This window comes from Nelusetta ayraudi, unplaced genomic scaffold (genome assembly GCF_046127955.1).
Source record: "Nelusetta ayraudi isolate G7.1 ecotype Tasmania unplaced genomic scaffold, CSIRO-AGI_Nayr_v1 ptg000002l, whole genome shotgun sequence".
Classification (NCBI taxonomy): Eukaryota; Metazoa; Chordata; class Actinopteri; order Tetraodontiformes; family Monacanthidae; genus Nelusetta; species Nelusetta ayraudi.
Genome location: NW_027466052.1, coordinates 3103639 through 3123803, shown reverse-complemented (window position 1 = coordinate 3123803; position 20165 = coordinate 3103639). Strand labels below are relative to the sequence as shown.

The 20165-nt window shown below is 45.9% G+C and overlaps 1 protein-coding gene and 3 long non-coding RNA genes across 8 annotated transcripts; 3 read left to right on the top strand and 1 right to left on the bottom strand.

Moving 5' to 3' along the window:
• Nucleotides 1-523: 523 nt before the first annotated feature.
• Nucleotides 524-1738, top strand: LOC142881335 (uncharacterized). The gene is made up of 3 exons (XR_012925563.1): nucleotides 524-650; nucleotides 768-847; nucleotides 1612-1738. It is a non-coding gene; the product is annotated as an uncharacterized LOC142881335 (long non-coding RNA).
• LOC142881300 (uncharacterized) lies at nucleotides 1425-8407 on the bottom strand. Its single transcript, XR_012925556.1, has 2 exons — nucleotides 8312-8407; nucleotides 1425-2333 (listed from the first exon to the last, which is right to left on the bottom strand). It is a non-coding gene; the product is annotated as an uncharacterized LOC142881300 (long non-coding RNA).
• LOC142881032 (para-nitrobenzyl esterase) lies at nucleotides 2338-17143 on the top strand. Of its 5 annotated transcripts, XM_076015175.1 has the most exons (12): nucleotides 8482-8715; nucleotides 8812-8938; nucleotides 9961-10093; nucleotides 10477-10788; nucleotides 12160-12586; nucleotides 13634-13741; nucleotides 13896-14092; nucleotides 14478-14677; nucleotides 14761-14819; nucleotides 15600-15767; nucleotides 15853-16080; nucleotides 16616-17143. In XM_076015175.1, exons 3-12 carry the CDS (start codon nucleotides 10088-10090, stop codon nucleotides 16756-16758), a joined length of 1848 nt encoding a protein of 615 aa, XP_075871290.1. In that variant the 5' UTR covers nucleotides 8482-8715; nucleotides 8812-8938; nucleotides 9961-10087; the 3' UTR covers nucleotides 16759-17143. The 5 variants fall into 5 exon arrangements, with proteins under 5 accessions (XP_075871215.1, XP_075871290.1, XP_075871368.1 ...); XM_076015253.1 differs by lacking the exon at nucleotides 9961-10093 and having other exon boundaries at nucleotides 8483-8715; XM_076015339.1 differs by lacking the exon at nucleotides 9961-10093 and having other exon boundaries at nucleotides 8483-8715; nucleotides 8812-8942.
• LOC142881385 (uncharacterized) lies at nucleotides 4110-6524 on the top strand. The gene is made up of 3 exons (XR_012925576.1): nucleotides 4110-4207; nucleotides 4809-4982; nucleotides 5368-6524. It is a non-coding gene; the product is annotated as an uncharacterized LOC142881385 (long non-coding RNA).
• Nucleotides 17144-20165: the final 3022 nt, after the last annotated feature.

The window sequence follows — 20165 nt, the reverse complement described above, 5'->3', positions numbered from 1 at the left end:
CTTAGTTGTTAGTTGCTTGTCACATTAAGACAAGCAACTATTTGCACTTACACCGACAAACAATTTGTAGTTCTCCAATTTGTCTGACTGCTGGAGAACACGGAAAGAACCACACACAAACTCCTCCCAGGAAGGCCTCAGGCCCAAGGATTGAAAGCCTGTGGCCTTCCTACTTCCCCGACCACTGCACCACTCTTTCGTCCTTATAACGACCAAAATAACTCAATGATTTATCTGTAATCTAATAGACAAATACAACACATTGGTCACAAAGAAAAAAAAAGAATCACAGCTGCTTAAAGAATGTACCTTGGCGTTCCCTCCATGGCACCCAGAACTTCCCCTTATACGAAGACATTTTTGCAACCAATCCATGCCACGGTCTTCGAGAGCATTTAAAGGTTGTGCTGTTGCTTTGATAGCAAAGATCAAAGTTAAAGTGGGGGTGGGGCTTCGTGCTGTCCATTACTTGAGACGTAAAAAATATATATATATATATCATTGGGGTGCAGCTATGCTGGCTGTTGTGTTCAAATGAGAGTTTTATCAAAATTTTACCAAGCAAAGGTCCAGCAATCAAGACCTTCCACTGGGGTGGCGCCCTCCAGCGAAGTGCCTAGCGCTGCGGCTGGAGCAGTTCAAGAGGTAAGGTGAGCGTCGCAACATGTCGCAACAATCATCCCGTGCCTGGCGGACCTGTGGCTGCATGAGGACGACCAGCTCGTGATCTGAGTTATTTCCTTTTTTCCAATTTTACGCTCCACAAGGTTGATGTTGGCTCACAGGAAGTCGGAAATTACGTTGCTATTGAAACGCGAGCCACGCGCAGCAACATTTATTTTTTATAGTTAAATATTTAGCACCTTTTGCTTGTAAAAATTGGCCTTCGTAAGTCCCAGAAAACATTTTGTACAACATCACAAGTCCCTGTTAATTTTGGATTTTAGAAATCTGGTGTTGGGCGACACGGTGGCGCAGTGGTTACCGCTGCCGCCTCACAGCAAGAAGGTCGTGGGTTTGATTCCGGGGCCCGGGCCTGGGACCTTTCTGTGTGGAGTTTGCATGTTCTCCCTGTGTCTGCGTGGGTTCTCTCCAGGTTCTCCGGCTTCCTCCCACACTCCAAAAACATGTATGTGAGGTCAATTGAACACCCTAAATTGTCCGTAGGTGTGCATGTGTGTGTGAATGGTTGTTTGTCTCTATGTGGCCCTGCGATGAACTGGACACTTGTCCAGGGTGTCACCCTGCCTTCGCCCTAAGACAGCTGGGAGAGGCTCCAGCAGACCCCAGTGACCCTGAGCTCGGGACTAAGCGGGTATGGAAAATGATGATGATGAAATCTGGTGTTCTGTCAGGACAAATTAAGGTTAACTAATGGTTGTTGAACTATTGTCTAAAGCAATATTACACTCCAGTCTATAATGTACAGTATGATTTGATTTGATTTATTCTTGGATTTAAAACACCCACGCACATCAAAAGGGTAACATGAAAAGGGGAAACCCTTACAGTATATCAGCTCAGTTGTTTTTTTTTTATCATTTTAGAACATAGTTATAAGTAAAGGTGAAGTAACACAATGTATAGTTATTGTCTAGTTTCTTTTTCTAGGTACTTTGAACTCAACGTCACGTTTTCCAGTGGGTACGGAAAGAACGGAGAGAAGCTGCCTCTGTTCCTGAGGGGTAGGTGTCGTCTGGTGGTGGACCACATCACGGAGCCACATCTCCAGGCCATGTCCCACTGCCAGGAAGACATCACTGTGCACGAGGAAGGAGTTTTCACTGTGAAGAGTCAGAGTACTGATAAGCACAACCAGTGTTGGTTTTTTTTATTTTTGTGAAAAAGACTCTAATTGCTTGGGGGCAAAAATGTCCTTGAAATAATGTAACCTAACCGATTAATATACCGATTAAGTTTAACTCGAGTCTCTCTCTATCTCTTTGACATTTTAGCATAATTCTCTCACTTCTGCCTGTTCATAACTTTTTCATAATTCCCACCTTTGAAACACATTGAAACAAAAGACATTGAAAGTATTTCTTAATAAACATCACTCCTCCTCAAATCTTGAAAACACCTTTAGGTGTCTTTGGTCCACAATGTGACTGTCAAACAATTCAAAGTCTCCCATTTTTTGGACGGCAAACATCGGCATTCCAGCTGAAGAACAATATGCATATTGAGCCTCCCAGGATTTCAGTTCCATATGCAGTTCTTTTTTCTTTTTGGATGTCCATGTAGAGGACAGCAGGGAGTTGAAGTGAACCCTCAATCTGTGTCCGGCGGCACCAGTCAGCTGCAACCATGGCATCTCTTGTAAAGACACTTTCCTGCAGTAAAGATGAAAACATGGTCCAGGTATTATATTGATGTCATTTCCAGCTAATCCTTAAAATGTACTATTAGGAAGTTACAGAAAACTCCATATACTACAATACATCACTGCGGATTCCGGTTTTTACACATTTGCGGATCTGGTTGGTGGAGGGGCAGAGTCAAACCTGTTGAAAAGACGTTTGAACTGGTTTGCCCAGTCCCTATCCCCTGTGGTGACTGACAGGACAGAAGAGGCAGGTTGAAGACCATGTTGGACATCTATACAAGTTGTGCACATAATCAGAATAAGATAAATGGAAGGATGGATATTATTTGGCATTTATTTGGTTGTTATTTTATAGTGTTTACATTTGAAAGTTTTTTTTTTTTTTTTTAATTAAAAGTGTTGTTTTTTTTTTTAAATATTGGTATTCGTCTTCCTTTTCTTTAGTTTGTAATATTGGTTAAACAAGCTGCATATAGATTGGTGCTCTGAGTTGTAGGGGGAGGTCTGGACACAATCTGAAAGAAACTCCATTCCAAAATTCCAAAGCTGACCACTGTGCTGATCCACCGTGGTACTGACATGTCAATTGGCACCACCTGATATGCATGAGAGTTTTGCATATCACTATTGAAATATGTCAACTGATTGTGATAGTAGACATCCCTGGCTTTCCAATGATACCTCACTTGTCAAATTTTACTGTATAATTTTTGAAATAATCCTTGTCAAAGATGAAAAAAAAAACATACTGTGAATGGCAAAGTTGTCAACTTTGAAGTCCCCCCAAAAGGCCAAAAATGATTTCCCGTGATATGTCTCAACTGATTGTGATAGTAGAGCTCCCGGGCTTTCCAATGATACCTCACATGTCAAATTTCACAGTATAGATTTTGAAATAATCCACCTGAAAAATGAAAAATATCGTAATGTGAATGGCAAAGTTGCGTACTTTGGAGTCCCCCCAAAAGGCCAAAAATGATTTCCCGTGAAATGTCATGTCTCAGCTGATTGTGATAATAGAGCTCTGGGGCTTTCCAATGATACCTCACATGTCAAATTTTACTGTACAATCTTTGAAATAATCCTTGTCAAAGATGAAAAATATTGTAATGTCAATGGCAAAGTTGCCTACTTTGGAGTCCCCCCTAAAGGCCAAAAATGATTTCCCGTGAAATGTCTCAGCTGATTGTGATAATCGAGCTCTCAGGCTTTCCAATGATACCTCACTTGTCAACTTTTTCGGTATAGATTTTGTAATAATCATTAACAAAAATGAGAAATACAGTAAAGGCGACACGGTAGCACAGTGGTTAGCGCTGCCGCCTCACAGCAAGAAGGTCGTGGGTTCGATTCCGGGGCCCGGACCTGGGACCTATCTGGGACTACTGTCTGTGTTGGTTCTCTCCGGGTTCTCCAGCTTCCTCCCACACTCCTAAAAAAAACATGCATGTCAGGTCAATTGAACACTCTAAATTGTCCGTAGGTGTGCATGTGAGTGTGAATGGTTGTTTGTCTCTATGTGGCCCTGCGATGAACTGGTGACTTGTCCAGGGTGTCACCCTGCCTTCGCCCTAAGACAGCTGAGAGAGGCTCCAGCAGACTCCCGTGACCCTGAATAGGAATAAGCGGGTATAGAAGATGAATGAATGAATGAATTTCTGTGTATTTCTGTGACATTCTCCACAAGAATCATATCTCACAAAGCTGAATAAACTGCTTTAATGACTGGAATTACTTGTGCGGAACTTCCAGTTTTAAATATAGGAAATGCTGCGAGACGACCTCTGGTGTCTGGTGGAGTCTCACCACCCTGGAGGATCCTGGAGTGAAGCTGCTCTGTGCTGGACTGCAGAGTCCAAACTGCAGACTGGAAGTTCTCAGGTCAGTTCCTGCTTTCTACTGGTGCACAGTGTGTGTCAGCAGATGACAACTGGTGTGTAACGCTGCTCAGTGTGAAGACTTTGAAGCAGATATTAAAGACTCATCTAGACAAAGTGGATGTTGTTGATATTTTCATGTCAACAATCTGCAGCCAGAAAAGACTTTGGATGGTGGAAGAAAGTGTGGAAAATGTCTCCAGTCACTTTGGAGCTCAATGGAAGTTGTTGATTGGTGATGAAGGTCACATGACTGAGCAGAAGATCCTGTGAAGAAATATTAGAGGCAGATTAATAGTGCAGCAGTATTTCTTCATCTTGTCCTTTGAATGTGTTTGACTTGTAACAAGACTCTAATGATTGAAAACAGCCACAAGCACACAAAGGGCTCACTGATTATTTCCCATCTTCACTGCTGATTGGCTGCACACTGACTGACACACTGCTGTTGTTATTGTGTTGGCAACACACTGGCACAATGACTCGTTTGAGGGAATGACTCAGTGATTCCAACAGCTGCACATCTGCATCATCGACAGGGAGAAATGACTCTTAATATGACATTTACACCATGGAAGAAATCAAAATATTTATTCTCTATTCAGGTTGGAGAGCTGCAGGTTGTCAGAGCTTAGCTGTGATTGGCTGCCCTCAGCTCTGAAGTCCAACCCCTCCCACTTCAGAGAGCTGGACCTGAGTGACAACCAGCTGCAGGAATCATCAGTGAAGCCACTGATGGATCTTGTCCACAGCAGAGACTATCAACTGGAGAGTGTGAGGTCAGTACTGGTTTGGAACCAGTGGGTGATGGTTCCAGCACCAAAGCCAGTTGATCCCACAGCAGAGGTCCAGTGTTCCCAGTCACAGTGTGAGAGGAGGATGGTGACGTCCAGCTGCTCCTCATTCATCCAACATCTGCTGCCAAACTGCTTCTTCTCTCAGTTCACCACTCAATTATTGATCAGTTCATCTTCATCAGGCCTCAGTATCAGTCCAACACTCCATGGTCACATGACCTTCATATGTTTCACACTTGACATGTGACTGAGATTCTGCTTCTTCTCACCAGTCACTCCATCATCTCCATCAACAGTCAACGTCTCTGTGATGATGCGTTCAAGGACCGTGAGTCCTGACTCCTGCTGTCTCTTCTTCTCTCTGCAGGTGGAGGTGAGGGAGGATGAGGAGGAGAATGAAAAGGAGAGCTTCATCTAGTGGTGGCTGACAGAACTACAACCAGTGGAGTCAAACAGCAAGATGCACACATACACATTTGCTGTGTCTCAATTCAGGGTCTGCATCCTTGAAGTACGCATTTTGAAAGGAAGTTGCGTCATCGTACTGCGCGAAGGCTTATCCCAATTCCCAAGGGTGCTTAGGACGCTCAAAATGCGTACTCAGAAATACGCACTCGTTTTAGCCGATTCCAAGGATGCAAAGCTACTATCCTTCGTTTACTTGTGTATCCCATGATGCTTTGCGTGCTGCTGCAAAGCATCATAGGATCCTGGGAAGTCAGCTGAAATTAGCGGCATGTACTGGTAAAGACACAACATATAAATTTAAGTATTGAAGTTTCACATAAAGTATCCAGTTTTTAACGTAGGATTTTACTTATTTGATCATCCGACGGCATCGTTAGATGGCGAAGCAATGGTTAGCTTGATACTATAAAAACGTCACTTTCGGGGTGGGCCAGCCGGAGGGAACGGCGGTGAGGCTAGACCGTCCCGGGTGGTTACCAGGGAGGCGGGGTTTGGTCCGTCCTTCTAGGCTGGGTACTCGAAGAACGCTTCCTTCAGACGGAGGACACTCGGTCTGAAGGGTGCAGACCCTGAATTGAGACACAGCAATTGTCTGTGGGCGTGTCACGACCTTTGACCCCAGTGGAGCCTGGTGGCTGGTGGACTGCTTCTCCCTACCAGCTGCTGTGGTTACTGGGAGAGACGTCCCAGAAGCCACTGGTGGAGCTGAATCCTCAGTGGAAGAAGCAGGACTTTGAGCAGCTGCTCAGTGAAGGCAGCAGCAACACAACCACTGGTTCTGCTGTCATCATCCACGGCTGGAACATCTCAGCATGAAGGTTCCACACATCAACAACACACTGATCTGCTCTCACTTCAGAGTTCTCCATCCAACCCAACCTGGTTTTTCATATGAAGCTCAAAGATAAATTTGTCAAAAGTTTTTTCTCATATCATCAACCTGATTTTGTTACTAGCAAAATACCTTCACTAATTCTTTCTTTTTTTTTAAAACTGAGCTCAGACATTATATTTCAATGATTCAGTATTCCGACAATAAAAGCCATCACAACCTCTGACCTATGTGACCTTGACCTCAACTGACGTTTCATTTCTGCTGCTTTAACACTTGATTATATATATTCTAAAGTCTTGCCATGGGGATTCTCCATATCTTAATAACTTGTGTAATCGAACCTTCTATATGCCACGCCCACTTCTCCACTAGGTCTCAACATAAACCACATGAATCAGAGAAAATAAATCTCACTTCCAGTTCAGTTCAAATATAATTTTAAATAAAATAAATGTTCCATTATAATTAATCACCAACTAATAAATCAATCCTGGATATGAGGTGGTTTGCCCTCTCTGGGTCGGTGGGGAGGCCCTGCCTCAGGTGGAGGAGTTCCAGCATCTCGGGGTCTTGTTTGGGACGCCTCCCTGGGGAGGTGTTCGTGGCATGTCCCACCAGGAGAAGACCCTGCTGGAGGGACCAGGTCTCTGGACTGGACTGGGAAGCCTTGGGGTCCCGCTGGAGGAGGTGACTGGGTCCAGGGAAGTCTGGGGGTCTCTGCTGAGGCAGCTACCCCCGAGACCTGACTACAGATACAGCGGTAGAAGATGGATGGATGGATGGATGGATGGATGGATGGATGAATGAATGGATATAAGGTGATAGAACATTTCATAAAACCAGACTCTGCATTGTAACTTCTATTACACTCTAAATAACTCACTCCAATATAACTGCACTCGTCCTTCTCTCACATTACATTGGATCACAATGACGAAACAACAGAACATAGACAATGATCCAACTGTACTGCCACATCCAGACTCAGTGTAGGTCTGTAGGCCTCTTGGACCTTCATGTGAACCACTGCATGTTCCCTGGAGGTGAAACATGGCTGACTGACTGCTGTCCTCCTCCCTGGACAATGCAATCTCACTTTCAATCTCACAGCCACTAAAAAACCTGATTGTGATTGAGATGTCCTCGCCAGCCAATCACTGTTGGGAGTCCAGCCTTCAAACACTCCTCCTGAATGCAGACTCACATCTGTGAGCATCTGGAACTTTGGCCCTGATCCTCCACACCACACAATTTGGGATGACAGCGCCAACTACCTGTATCCTTTCAGCAGCCAGTCCATGTTCTCACCCGTTTTCACTGTGGTCTGTTTGGTCATCTGGACCAAAGTCTGGATCATCAGTGTCCAGGTTCATGGAATCTGTCAGTGTGCCGCCGTCCTGTGATGTAATGATAGATAATCACTCTATTTATACTCATGTGCAGAACCGCTAGAGGGTCATTTCTTCACTGCTGTCAGCAACAAGCATTTGGTGTCATACTGGTGTAGAACACTTATGGGTTAATTAATAAGAAATTACATATTTATGAATCACCCGCAATGCTCAGATTGTTGCTGCTTATCTGCTTACATGAGCCGTGAACTGTTGCAATACAGAACCACGGGCAGTAAATTACAATTAGCGTACAGTGTATTATAATTTAAAAGTCGACTAAGAATTTAGCAGGGATGGAACACCGTAAAACGGTAGGATAGTAGAGCTACTGGGCTTTACAATGATACCTCACATGTCCATTTCTACTGTATAAGTTTTTTTTTTTTTTGGGGGGGGGGGGGGGGGGGGGGGGATCCACCTCAACAGACATAATGATTCGCTGAATTTTACATGTTGAAAAGTGTTGGGATAAGCACAGCCATCTAGTGGTCAAATTGCGGAATTGTTTGTGTTTGTTGTGTTTTTTTTTTTTTTTAAGGTGGATTCGAAACCTCAGGAGCACCGCGGTGAATGTGGTGCCAACTTCACGCGGGCGCGCCAATTATCGAACGCACTATTACCGCTACGCCCATGTGATGCGCTGATAATAACACAATAATATGTGACAATATCAATAATGTCTTTGGGCGGTACCGCCTCCAGTACTCTCACATACTCATACTCATACATCCACGAGTGGACTCTGGAGGACGTTTGTGCCAAAAGCAGCAACAGGAAGTGCCTCCCGTCCAGTCGAGAGCAGCGCTCTCCGCTTCGGTCGAGGTGTGCAGCTGTGTCGCAGGAGTTGAGACTTTTCTCCAGTGTTGTCTGTTACTCTCGCTATAACTTTCTCTCGTAGCCTTTTTTTTTTTCTATTATTATTTTGTATTTCTTTTGCCAAGAGCGTTTGGCGTTGTTTCCATCCTAGTGCTGTATTGTTTTCATTGTTTTCCTACCGGAAAGGACCGCTGTACTTGACGTAAGTAATTTCCCCTGTGGAGTAATGAAGTTGTCTGATTCTCAAGTCAAGCAGCTGTGCGGTTAGCAAGGTAGTAAAAGCTTTCTCTATTTTTAGGTTGGCGGTGTTTCGGATAATCTCGCGCCCGTGTCAATCGGTGACTTCCGGCGTCGTGCATTACGCAGTTACCATTGCTACAGCAGACTTTCAAACCCGAAAGTGGTCGCCTCGTTGTCTTGCCACAGTCTGTAAGCATTATTCCGCTTTCCTATAACCTACACTTGTTCCGTCTCTGGTCGAACATTTATGAAACCTGTCGTGTGACGCTGTCGCGCTTGAAACGTCAAATTGTATTCCTGCCGGAAGTGTAAAGAAAAGTTCCCCTTCGGTTTGTGTATCCGTTGTAGTAATCTAGGTCAAGGATCAGTAACCTGTGGCTCTTCAGCTCTTCTGCAAGTGCCCCCCTTTCGCTTTGAAAACAACAACAACAACAACCGAATAAAATGGAAATAGATGACAGACATGGCACAGTTTATATGGAGAGGGCATTTTTAAAAAAAAAAACAAAAAAACAAACCCCTGCCATTTTCGGAAACACAATTGAAAAAAAAAAAAAAAAAAGTTTACACGAAGCTGTCTTCAAAAATATCCGTACACTGGAACGACTGAAAACGCTGCACTTGTATGGGGTGACCCGAACAGTTCTTTTTATTATTATTATTATTATTATTATTATTATTATTATTATTATTATTATTATTTCAAAGTAGGCCAATACATACAAGTGTTATTTTCTACGGAAGAGGATTAGGGCCAGAAGAAGAGAATTTTTTTTTTTCCAAGTTTCCATTTCAAGAATAAAGTTGAAATTTCGAGATTTGAGTCGAAAATCCAAGAATAAAGTTGACGTAAAAAAGACAAAATTTCGTGAATAAAATCATATTTGTTTACGTTGATTTTATTCACGAAATTTCGTGTTTCTTACGAAATTTTGACAGAAAACTCGAAATGAATACTTAAATAAAATCTATTTATTATTTTTTCTCTCTTCTTGTGGCCCTAATCCTCTTTCGTAATTTTCATTTCTTCAAAAGAGTTGGTGTTTTTATTTGTTATAACAGATACAAACATCAAGAAAATGCCAAATTGTAGGTCCACTTGTAGTTTTAATAATAATTTAACATTGGCCAAAAGCTATGATTCATCTATATAAAGTACAATTCTACTTTTGTGTGTGGGTGTGTGGGTGTGTGTATGTGTTCGAAGGTCAGATAGATTTTGGTCCATGCGTGTGTCTTCCATCAACAGTAATATGATCACTGCAACAGAAAACACAAAAACCAAAACACAGCTGAGTGTGCCACGCTCTCAACACAAAGGAACGTGCTGATACATGAATGTAGCTTTTACAGATGAATCACAGTCACAGTCCCCTTTTTGGTCATGATTGTGGCCAATGGGAAGCACTGAGAACTTCCTGCAAAGTTGGCACCTGTGTCTGTCGTAAATAAAGCTGTTTGATCACCATTATTATACAAGTAAATGGCAATGATTCTTTAGGGGGGGGGATCAGCAAAGGGGTCACTTACTTTTTTTGTTGGCTTCCTCTCATTTTCGATGTTTGAGTAATAGTGATCAAACATCGGATCTGAGGATTTTGCACAGCATTTAAAGATGCTTCCGTCTGTGACTTAGCGCCTGTTAACCAGGAGATGTGTCCTCCAGGGAGACGAAGCAAGTTTTCCTTCCACATTCTCATTCGGCTGTCTCACCTCCTCCCAGTTGAACCCCCGCCCACTCTGGCCCGGTCTTCACTTCCACTCCTGGAAGATGAGTGAGGATGTTTTCGAGGTCGCAGAGAGGATGGAGTACCGCAACCTGGTCCAGGACGAGGACAGCCAGGAACCGCAGTATGTCCGCAATAGAAACTACATTGACCCCCTGCTGGTGCTCTCCAGGCGCTGCATCATCCTCATCTGCCTGGCCGTGCTTTCCCTGCTCTTTCTCGCCACCTACCTGGGCTACATGGCAAAGACGCCGCGGCCAGGCGCTGCCCTGGTGACCACAAGCTGTGGCAAGTTCCGAGGGCAACATGTGAGTTCGGATTTAATGGTTGATGAATGGTGAATGAGGTCTGCTAGTGTCTAAGGCAGGGGTGGGCAAACTTTTTGTCTGCTGGGCCACAATGGGTTCTAAAATTTGACAGGGGGGGAGGGACCAGGGGCAGATGGATGGAGTGTTTTGGTGACACCCCCCCTTATGAGAGGAAAAATATAGAATGGGATATGGGATATATAGAAAATGTGCTTTGATGTCAATTCAAAATGAACGAAAGCATTACAACAAAATATGTGTCTTTGAAGCCCCATAGTATTTAGCTCTTTATTGAAATGACTCTTAAAGCACTGAAAAAATGGATGAAATACACCTCTTTTATGACTTACTGACTATTAATATAATTTCTTCAAATTCGGCAGGCTGGATGAAGAGGCTTAATAGGCCGCATATGGCCCCCGGGCCATAGTTTACCATGCCTGCAATAGACTGGTGGTTAGGAAATTCCACAACGCAATTTATTTATTGGACTGGGACAATCGACCTTGTGAAGCCGGGTCTATACGGCGCTATTGCTACAACAGACATGGAGAGCAGATATGCCGACACTTGCTGTGTCTCAATTCAGGGTCTGCACCCTTCAGACCGAGTGTCCTCCGTCTGAAGGAAGCGTTCTTCGAGTACCCAGCCTAGAAGGACGGACCAAACCCCGCCTCCCCAGTAACCACCCGGGACAGTCTAGCCTTTGGCGTTTTTCCTCGTTTCGTCACCGCCGTTCCCTCCGGCTGGCCAACCCCGGAAGTGACGTTTTCATAGTATCAAGCTAACCATTGCTTCGCCATCTAACGATGCCGTTGGATGATCAAATAAATAAAATCCTACGTTAAAAACTGGATACTTTATGTGAAACTTCAATATTTAGATTTATATGTTGTGTCTTTACCAGAACATGCCGCTAATTTCAGCTGATTTCCCAGGATCCCACGATGCTTTGCAGCAGCACGCAAAGCATCGTGGGATACACAAGTACGCAAAGGATAGTAGCTTTGTATCCTTGGAATCGGCTAAAACGAGTGCGTATTTCCGAGTACGCATTTTGAGCGTCCTAAGCACCCTCGGGAATTGGGACGAGCCTTCGCGCAGTGCGATGACGCAACTTCCTTTCAAAATGCGCACTTCAAGGATGCAGACCCTGCATTGAGACACAGCAACTGACTTGTTGTCACGGTTGAGCCCATTTCGCTGGCGTGACCGGAAGTGAACGCCATGAACATAAAGCAAAGCTACAACGCAGTAGAAAATAAGGAGCCGCCACCCTGTGGCACAATTTGGTTTAACTGCGCTGCTAGATTGGCCGTTGCAGTGTGTGTGTGCGGTGCGGACTGACGGCCGACTCCTCTGTTGCTGCAGATAGACGGCGCCTACTCTTTCAAGGGCATGCGCTACGCCGCTGCGCCTGTGGGCGACCTGCGCTGGGCTCCTCCCACCGCGCCGGCGTGCGGGAGCGGGAACAATGTCCAGGATGCTGGACACTTTGGGAGCATGTGCGCTCAGGTGCGCCCCCTGTCCAGCCGAGGGAAGGTGATGGGCCAGGAGGACTGCCTCTTCGCCAACGTGTGGACGCCGACGCTGCAGCCCGACGCCAAGCTGCCCGTCATGGTGTGGATCCACGGCGGGTACCTGCACGTGTTCAGCGGCAGCGAGCCGCTGTACTCGCCCACGGAGAGGCTGGCGGCCGACACGGACGTCGTCTACGTCAGCTTCAACTACCGCCTCAACGCCTTCGGCTTCCTGGCTCTGGAGATGCTGAGGGAGGGTTCGCCGACTAACACCTCAGGTCAACCGTCAGCGGCACAAACGCACGCGCGCACGCACACAAATTATGTCAGACTTGTACTTTGTTTAAAGGAATTACAGCTTATTGCAAATATGAAATTATGAAACTACAAAAAGAAAACTTGTTTCATTGACGTTTTTACCTGTGATAACAAAGGCCAACACTAGATTCTTTTGAGGAGTTTAAAAAAAAAACAACCCTAGCTTGTACAGGCCTACTAGCAAATAAAAATAAATAAATAAAAAAAAAGATTGTTCAGGTGTATTGGAGTTCTTGCCATGTTCATGGAAAATTAATATAATACAATTCAGTCAACTTTGACAAATAGCAGTAAAAAAAAAAATGTGACAGAGTAAGTCAATATCAGTGTGCTGTCAAATCTCCTCTGTTTTTTACTCAAGCGCGTACAGCAATCGACCGTTGAGCCTAAAAACAAAATACAACTACATCTACAGCTCGGACTGGGATATTGAGCCCGAAAACCTCCAGACCAGGATATCAGTGAACTGTAACTGGCACGACTACCGGTCAAACTCATCACAGAGTTTTGAAACTTTGTATTCAAAAGTATCAAGAAGCAGAAGTTCAACATTGCCGTCTATCCACACCGTCTTTTTACTCTGTCAGGTCCTGGTGGCCTGTTCTGACCATATATAGAGAGATGGGCGGAGCCAACGTGACTCCACCATCTGGCTATTTTGACTCCAAATTGAACCAAAATAGACACGAGAGCTGATTGGCTGTTTTTTTTTGTTGTTTTTTTCTTCATTGCGATTGAGATCAACTGAAACACTGTAACCAGCTTTTGCCGATGTGAATTTAGGGCTCCTCCCCCTTACTGACAGCCAGTCATTTTTTTGTTTCTCTGCAATCAACTCTGGCGACCCCTCTTGGCCAAGCTACAGAACACAGGTGATGTGTTTGGTGCTGCGGGAAGCTCCGCCCACCTTCTAACGCAGTCGGGGATCCGAATGGAGGAAGGAGGAGTTGAAGCTGCAGGTTGCCAGTCGCTCCCTGTTTCTGAAGCCGCTCTCTGCTGCCCCCTAGGCAACTACGGCTTCATGGACCAGATTGCGGCTCTGAAGTGGGTCCAGCAGAACATCCATGTGTTTGGAGGAGATCCTGAGAAGGTCACCATATTTGGACAGAGCTCAGGTATGGAAAACAAAACAGGGTGTGGCCTAGTTTTTAATGCACACAGTGCCAAAAAAGAGCAAGCCAACAAATTCATGGTGCAGTTTCACTAAGAAGCTTATGTCTGCTCCTCCCACCTCATGTACCCTCCCCTGATGCTGTGCCCTCCTGAAAGGCGGCACCTCAGTGTGGACCCTGATGGCGTCACCTCTGGCCAAAGGTCTGTTCCGAGCGGCGGTGGGCATGAGCAGCTCGTACATCTACAACGCCACCCTGGAAGAGGCTGATGCCGCCAACCAGGTGTTTCTGGAGAAGTCAGGCTGCAGGAACAGCACCTGCCTGAGGAGTCTGTCCATCCAGCAGGTGCTGCAGGTACGGCGTGGAAGTTGATGGAGACGAAGACTCGCCTCCATCACCGCCTCACACTCAGCACCCCTCTGGCCTGGATAGGACGTTAGCATCGAAACAAACTGGATGGACTAATGAGAAAACATAAAGTGAACTGTGACCAGTTTGCAAATTGCAGTGTGTTGTGTGTGTGTGTGTGTGTGTGTATACATACATTACACACACACACACAAATATATACTGTATATATATATGTATATATATATATATATATGTATATATATATATATATATATATATATACACATATATACATATATGTATCTGCCCATCCCCCCGACCCCCCGAATATTGAAGGGCATTTCGCACACTGCCTGTGACCAATCACTGTTGACCTGTGGTCCTCCAGGCCATTCCCTGGGAAGAGTACCCATCCTGGGGTTCCGTTGACCTCTTTGACCTCCCCACCCCCGGCCGCTTCGTGGGCCCAATTGCGGTGGTGGACGGTCATGTCCTGGAAGCCCCGCCCTTCCAGGTGTGGGAAAAGGGGATGGAGCACAGCGACGTCCCGCTGGTGTTGGGGACCACGCAGCAGGAGGTCGACTACTAGTAAGAAAACGCCCACCTGGTTCCTCAGCGCCGACTGTCCTCCAGCTGTTGCTGACTCCGCCCCTCCCCTCCCCACTCTGCAGCCCCCCAGCTGAGAACATCTCCACCTGGACCTGGGACGACTATCGCTGGTACGTCACAGGTAGGCCTCCCGTCGTCCAATCGCAGGCGCCGTGTGGATGACATCACACTGTTCGCATGCTGAGCGGCTAGCGAGACCTCTGTAGAGCCAGCATGTATCGACAAGAGATCCATTTCAAAGTCCAGTGCGTAAAGTTTGGCTTGATTTATACATTTTTAAATTGGTAAAAACTTAACATACTGGACATACATTAATGGAAGTGTATACTGGCAGTACAATAAAAGTCATTTGGTTTTCCTACCCTTATAATGGTTCTCATATATACTTAACTATTGAAATGATTTATTTAAATGTAGGAACTGCAGCTATACAACTAGCTAAACTCTTCCTTGCAAATGAGGACTTGAGCTTTTTGTTGCTGTTTACTGTTTGTTCTGCACATGTGCTTTACCTAAATGTAAAAAAAATGTAAATGAAATCTTCTAAAGACAAACACATCAACTGCATTTCTATGTAAATAATATTTTTATTATTAACATATGCTTCCAAGTATGAAATGATTTACTTACGACATTGCCTCTGTGGCATTCACAGTGTGGATGGCCTGCGATGAACACAGAAACACAGGCGTCCACATTCAGTTCGCTCTTTCAACTACTAACATAAAGTTACCACTGAACCTACCCCTTCCTGTGCAGGTTAAGCAAATGTCAAAATAAAAGCACATTAAAATGTATGCCTTAAAGCCAGCACACTTGGGTTTCCTTAAAACTTTTACACACTGGACCTTTAACGAGGTGAAAGCTGCTTGAGCTCCGCCTCCTTCTTTCCCTCTCACAGATAAACTCCAGGCCTTTGGCAAGGATCTTCCCAAGGCGGCGCTGGAACTTTACCTGCCCTCCGCCCTCTGCCCCACCAGGGACCGCTGCCCCGAGAGGGCGCTCACCACCATGGTGTCGGACATCCGGGTCACCTGCCCCAATGGCGACATGGCCCTCAAGGCCGCAGGTGAGCCCGCTCAGCCGACGGCTGCAGAAGGAGCTGGAGGAGTGCGCCGAGCTCCCTGACCGGTGTGTGTGTGTCACATCTGCAGCGGCGCTCCGCAGCCCCGTGTACCGGTACGTGGTGACGCACACGCCGTCGGCGCCCGTCAGCACCACGGGCGACCTGCTGCCCTTCCCCAGCCGCTTCTCCTTCCACATGCTGGACGTCCTGGCCTTCTTCGGAAGTCTGGAGGACATCCTGGGGACGCCCCTGGCCGCGGCCGACCGCAGCTATGCCGAGCTCATCACGCACCACCTGCTCACCTTCGCCAAAACAGGTGAGTGAGGGCCATTCAGAGCGGGTGGGGCAGTCACCTGCAATGAACTGCAGCAACATCTCACACACACACACATCCGGGATCAAATAAATAAAACGTGACAAAAACTATTTTAAATCATTTCAAATGTGTATGTATATACAGTATATGCATATGTATGCATATATATATATATATATTTGCATACATATGCATATACTGTATAGACATAAACATATAGATATGTGTGTGTCTATAATAGAAAAGGTTTTTGCTGAACCGCGTATCAGGTCGCAGTCGTTCTGTCTGTCTCTTCCTTTTTGTGTTGCGGTCTATGGGGGAAAAAAAACTCTTTGGGCCGTATGGGTTTTTGGCTGCAGTACCTCGAGTGGCCACTGTAAACTAATCGCTGCACCTACTGTACACATTGCCAATCCGGTATCCAGTTCTCATAGTACATCCATGGTGGCAACGTCACCTCTCTATCTGTTCCTGGCTCCGCAACCCCCCCCCCACCCCCCCTCTCTCCCCCTCCCCCTCTCTTTCCCATCTGCAGGTCAGATGGACGCCAGCTGGCCGCAGTACCCGGAAACCACTGCCCTCCTAAGTGACAGCCTGCTGCCAGTGCGCAACTTCTCAGCCAATCAATGCGATCTGTGGCGGAGCAACGGTTTCTACAATTACGCATGGATCAACTGATTGCGGCCTGATGGTGGCGCTCTCCTTCTCGAAACACCATCGCGAGCCGAGCGATGCCGTCTGGATCAGAGCCACCAGAGGCTGTTTTGTGTTAAGTCGCATTTCAAAAAGATGACCCCAATTGGAAGCCAAGTGAAAAAGTTCTTTAACACTTTTTCATGGAATAAAAATGTGAAATTCTTTTTCCTAAAAGTTGATAAGCCAGCTTCTGAGCTAAAAAAGCGTCCTCGCAACAGCAGCTATTTCATATACAGCGCAAACATTTTCTAATCAATGTGCTGTGAACTTTATATTTTTGCTAAGTGTGTTTTTGTGGTGAAATGTCTCTGAAAGATGAGGAGGAAAAAAAAAACACTAGTCTTTGTTGACCATGTTGTTGTTTTTTTTAATGAAAAAACAGGAGTGCCAAAATTAAAAATAAATCTCTTAAAAAAAATAAGGAAATAAATGTGTAAATATAAAGAGAACTACAGGAATATAAAGATAAATTGTGTCTTTTCCTTTTTGTGTTTGTCATTTCCTCTTGTCATTGTAAACAGGGCTGGATTAAGAATACACAGGCCCCTGGGCCAGACTCTTGGAGAGGCCCCCACACACACGCGCACGCACACACACAGACACAGCTGATCTCCGGAAGCTGAACTACAGAGCTGACACCACACTCACTCTTTCCTTCCTTTAGATTAGCTGACGTTAACGTTCAGAACTCACATTTCGCGCTTTTCACCTTCATACCGGTAGATACATGTGCGTTCATGTGGTGTCGAAATAATCGGAAAAACGACTTTCCGACTGGGTTCTATATAGTGGTGATCTGATCTGTTTCCTCTGCTACCTGGTGTCTCACACCTGATTTATTTGTTTGGAAAATTAAAGAAAATACTAGTATTCATGTTTTCCCCCATTGCAACTTTAGAGCACACGAACGCAACAAAATTGGAAGAACGGCTTGCCAAGAAGAACTCGGATTTCCGACACTACTTGAACGCAGCATACGTGACAAAAAATAAAGCTAACTGCCGTAGCCTGGAGGAGAGATGCCGCGGCCCAGACGGCCCGGTTCATGATCCGGGCTTGATTGTAAAAGACATACGGAAAAAAACAATGACCCAAGTTTTTTTTCCCCCATTTGTCTTTACCTTTTGTTTCCAATGTTGTCATTGCACTTCCTTTTGTCATGGCTCCAACTATTGGACTGGGCTGTCAATCAAATGGCTTTGGGTAGGGTTTTCCGAGCATGGCCGTCAGAGCCTTCCCACTAGCGCTTCTTGGCGTCACGGTCCGGCTCAGTATGAGTGCGTTTCCACAGCAACTTGGTCCCAGCTCAGCGCGGGTGGTTTGCCGCAGCAAGGCGGACCGAAGTGTGTGTGTGGGGGGGGTTGTTTTTTTTTTTTGTTTTTTTTTTTTTTTAACAAAAATATCTTCTTAGTAGATCATAAAATTCTTTGTTTAATACTGTTGTATCAAAACACTGTCCTAGCAGAGACCTTTCCGTTGCACACTGTACACAGTGCACACAGTGAGGTTCAACAAAGCCGACAAGCGATTGTTGTGGGTTTTCCTCGGTTTTCCTGCCCACAAATGACTGCTGTGTTTTCCATGGAATCGGGTTAAAACAGAAAACCGGTTTCGGGAGCCTACAACTGCAGTGAGAATGAAAACGCCTTTCTCAACTGGTGGTTTTGATTGGGTTGCTCCTTCCTTCATGGGCGGGCATATGACCTGCTCTTGCCATTCGCGTCTTTCCACTGAATGTCTCAAAACGTACACAGCCTTTGTGTGTGTTTCAGTTGTTTGTTTTGTTAGGTTTCTTGTTTCGTTTTTTGTTTTCCAATCAACTATTTAATTTTTGCTGGCGGTTTACAGGGGCGGTTCACTCGAGTCACCAACGCACCTCGCTCCGCCGTTCACCAGTGGAGGAAGCGTCTGTAATGCACGTCTCGAGACTGCAGATGGCAGCATTGCAGCATCTCGAACACCAGCTGCGGCGGCTCGCCACACCGAGAATGTTTCTGAACTGCTGCCGAGTTCGTCCACTCGCTCCTCCACTTTCTGTCTCGTCAGCCCTAATTTGAAGTCAACCAATCACGCTTCTCCCTTTGGCCGGAGGTCCAGTTGCAGGGCGCCACCGCAAAGGACGTGAAACCCTGTAATTCTGTAACTTCGCCTCTTAGACGCCGATTGGTTTGCTCAGGCACTGGTTGAAAAGCACTCACACTGGAGTTTGTTTGTTTGTTTGTTTGTTGTTTTTTGTGGACCTGAGGATTATGGTGTTCATAAGTGAGGTTACGGCGCCCTCTGTGGCGCCCTTCCTGGACCTGACTATGAAATGAAAGTGGTCCAGAGAGAAAAAGGTCATCTTATGTGTTGCACACACACACACACACACACACACACACACGCACACACACACACACACACACACACACACACACACACACACACACACACACACGGCAGTATAGTCCATCTAGCCATGGAGCAGGAGACTGGTCCTGGCTGATGAAGCTGCAGGCTGAACAGAACAAGAAGAGACGGGGAGGAGATTGGTTGGTCCGCAGCTGCCACAGTGATGGATGCTGGACAGACTGCCCCTCCCCTTCCCCCGTCGATCCCCCGCCCCCACCCCCAGCCTGACCCTCATGATAGGACAGGCTGAGGCGATTCGTGCCGACAGCGACTAGAGCCTTTAATGGAGCTGTGGGAGGGACTCTCTACTGCCCCCAGGTGGTTCTCCCTGTGGCCTTGTGAATGTTTTTCTGCGGCGGAAAATGCAGGACGAGGGAAAAAGCTGCAGAGGATGAAGATTCTGTCAGTTGCTCCGCATCTGACTGTCTCACACAAAAACACACACCGTGGGACATGCAGAATGTCGGCGTGATTAGAGTGCGTGCGAGTGCGTGTGTGTTTTGTCTGTAGGTGGCGCTGGAAAGGCTTTGTGTGTGCCATCAACAGGAGGAAAGCTGAAGTGAAATCATCCAGACAGGCCGGCCCCTCCCATTTATGTCCCACTGGCTGCCATTGAAATACAAACAGTAAGTATCTCCCTTGGCTTCACGGCTAACTCCTTCCCGCTGCTGTTCAATAACAATCTATGGAACAGTCTGAGCGAAAACAGAATCCTCAGCAACGATCTGGTTCTTGTTGACCACAGCACCATCTGGCGCGACATGACATTCACTTGTTTTGGGTGACATAAATGACGGAATGACCTCATGACCCCATGCCTGTTTGTGGTCATGTGTGTTGTCAGTTTGCTTCCACACTAAAGTTGTTGGGGGTGGAGCTTCACAAGCAACAGGATGGATCTGCTGCTACGGACTTTCTTTTGAAAAGCCAAGAGTCAGCAGCTGGATTTCGTGTTTTTTTTTCCCCCCTCTAATGTCAAATAACAAATTATGGGGGAG

Bases quoted from the DNA above. Each gene is read 5' to 3' on its own strand.
- LOC142881032 (XM_076015100.1), top strand. The intron at 15,768-15,852 runs GTGAGCCCGCTC...TCACATCTGCAG, and splicing joins CATGGCCCTCAAGGCCGCAG to CGGCGCTCCGCAGCCCCGTG. The intron at 16,081-16,615 runs GTGAGTGAGGGC...TCCCATCTGCAG, and splicing joins GCTCACCTTCGCCAAAACAG to GTCAGATGGACGCCAGCTGG.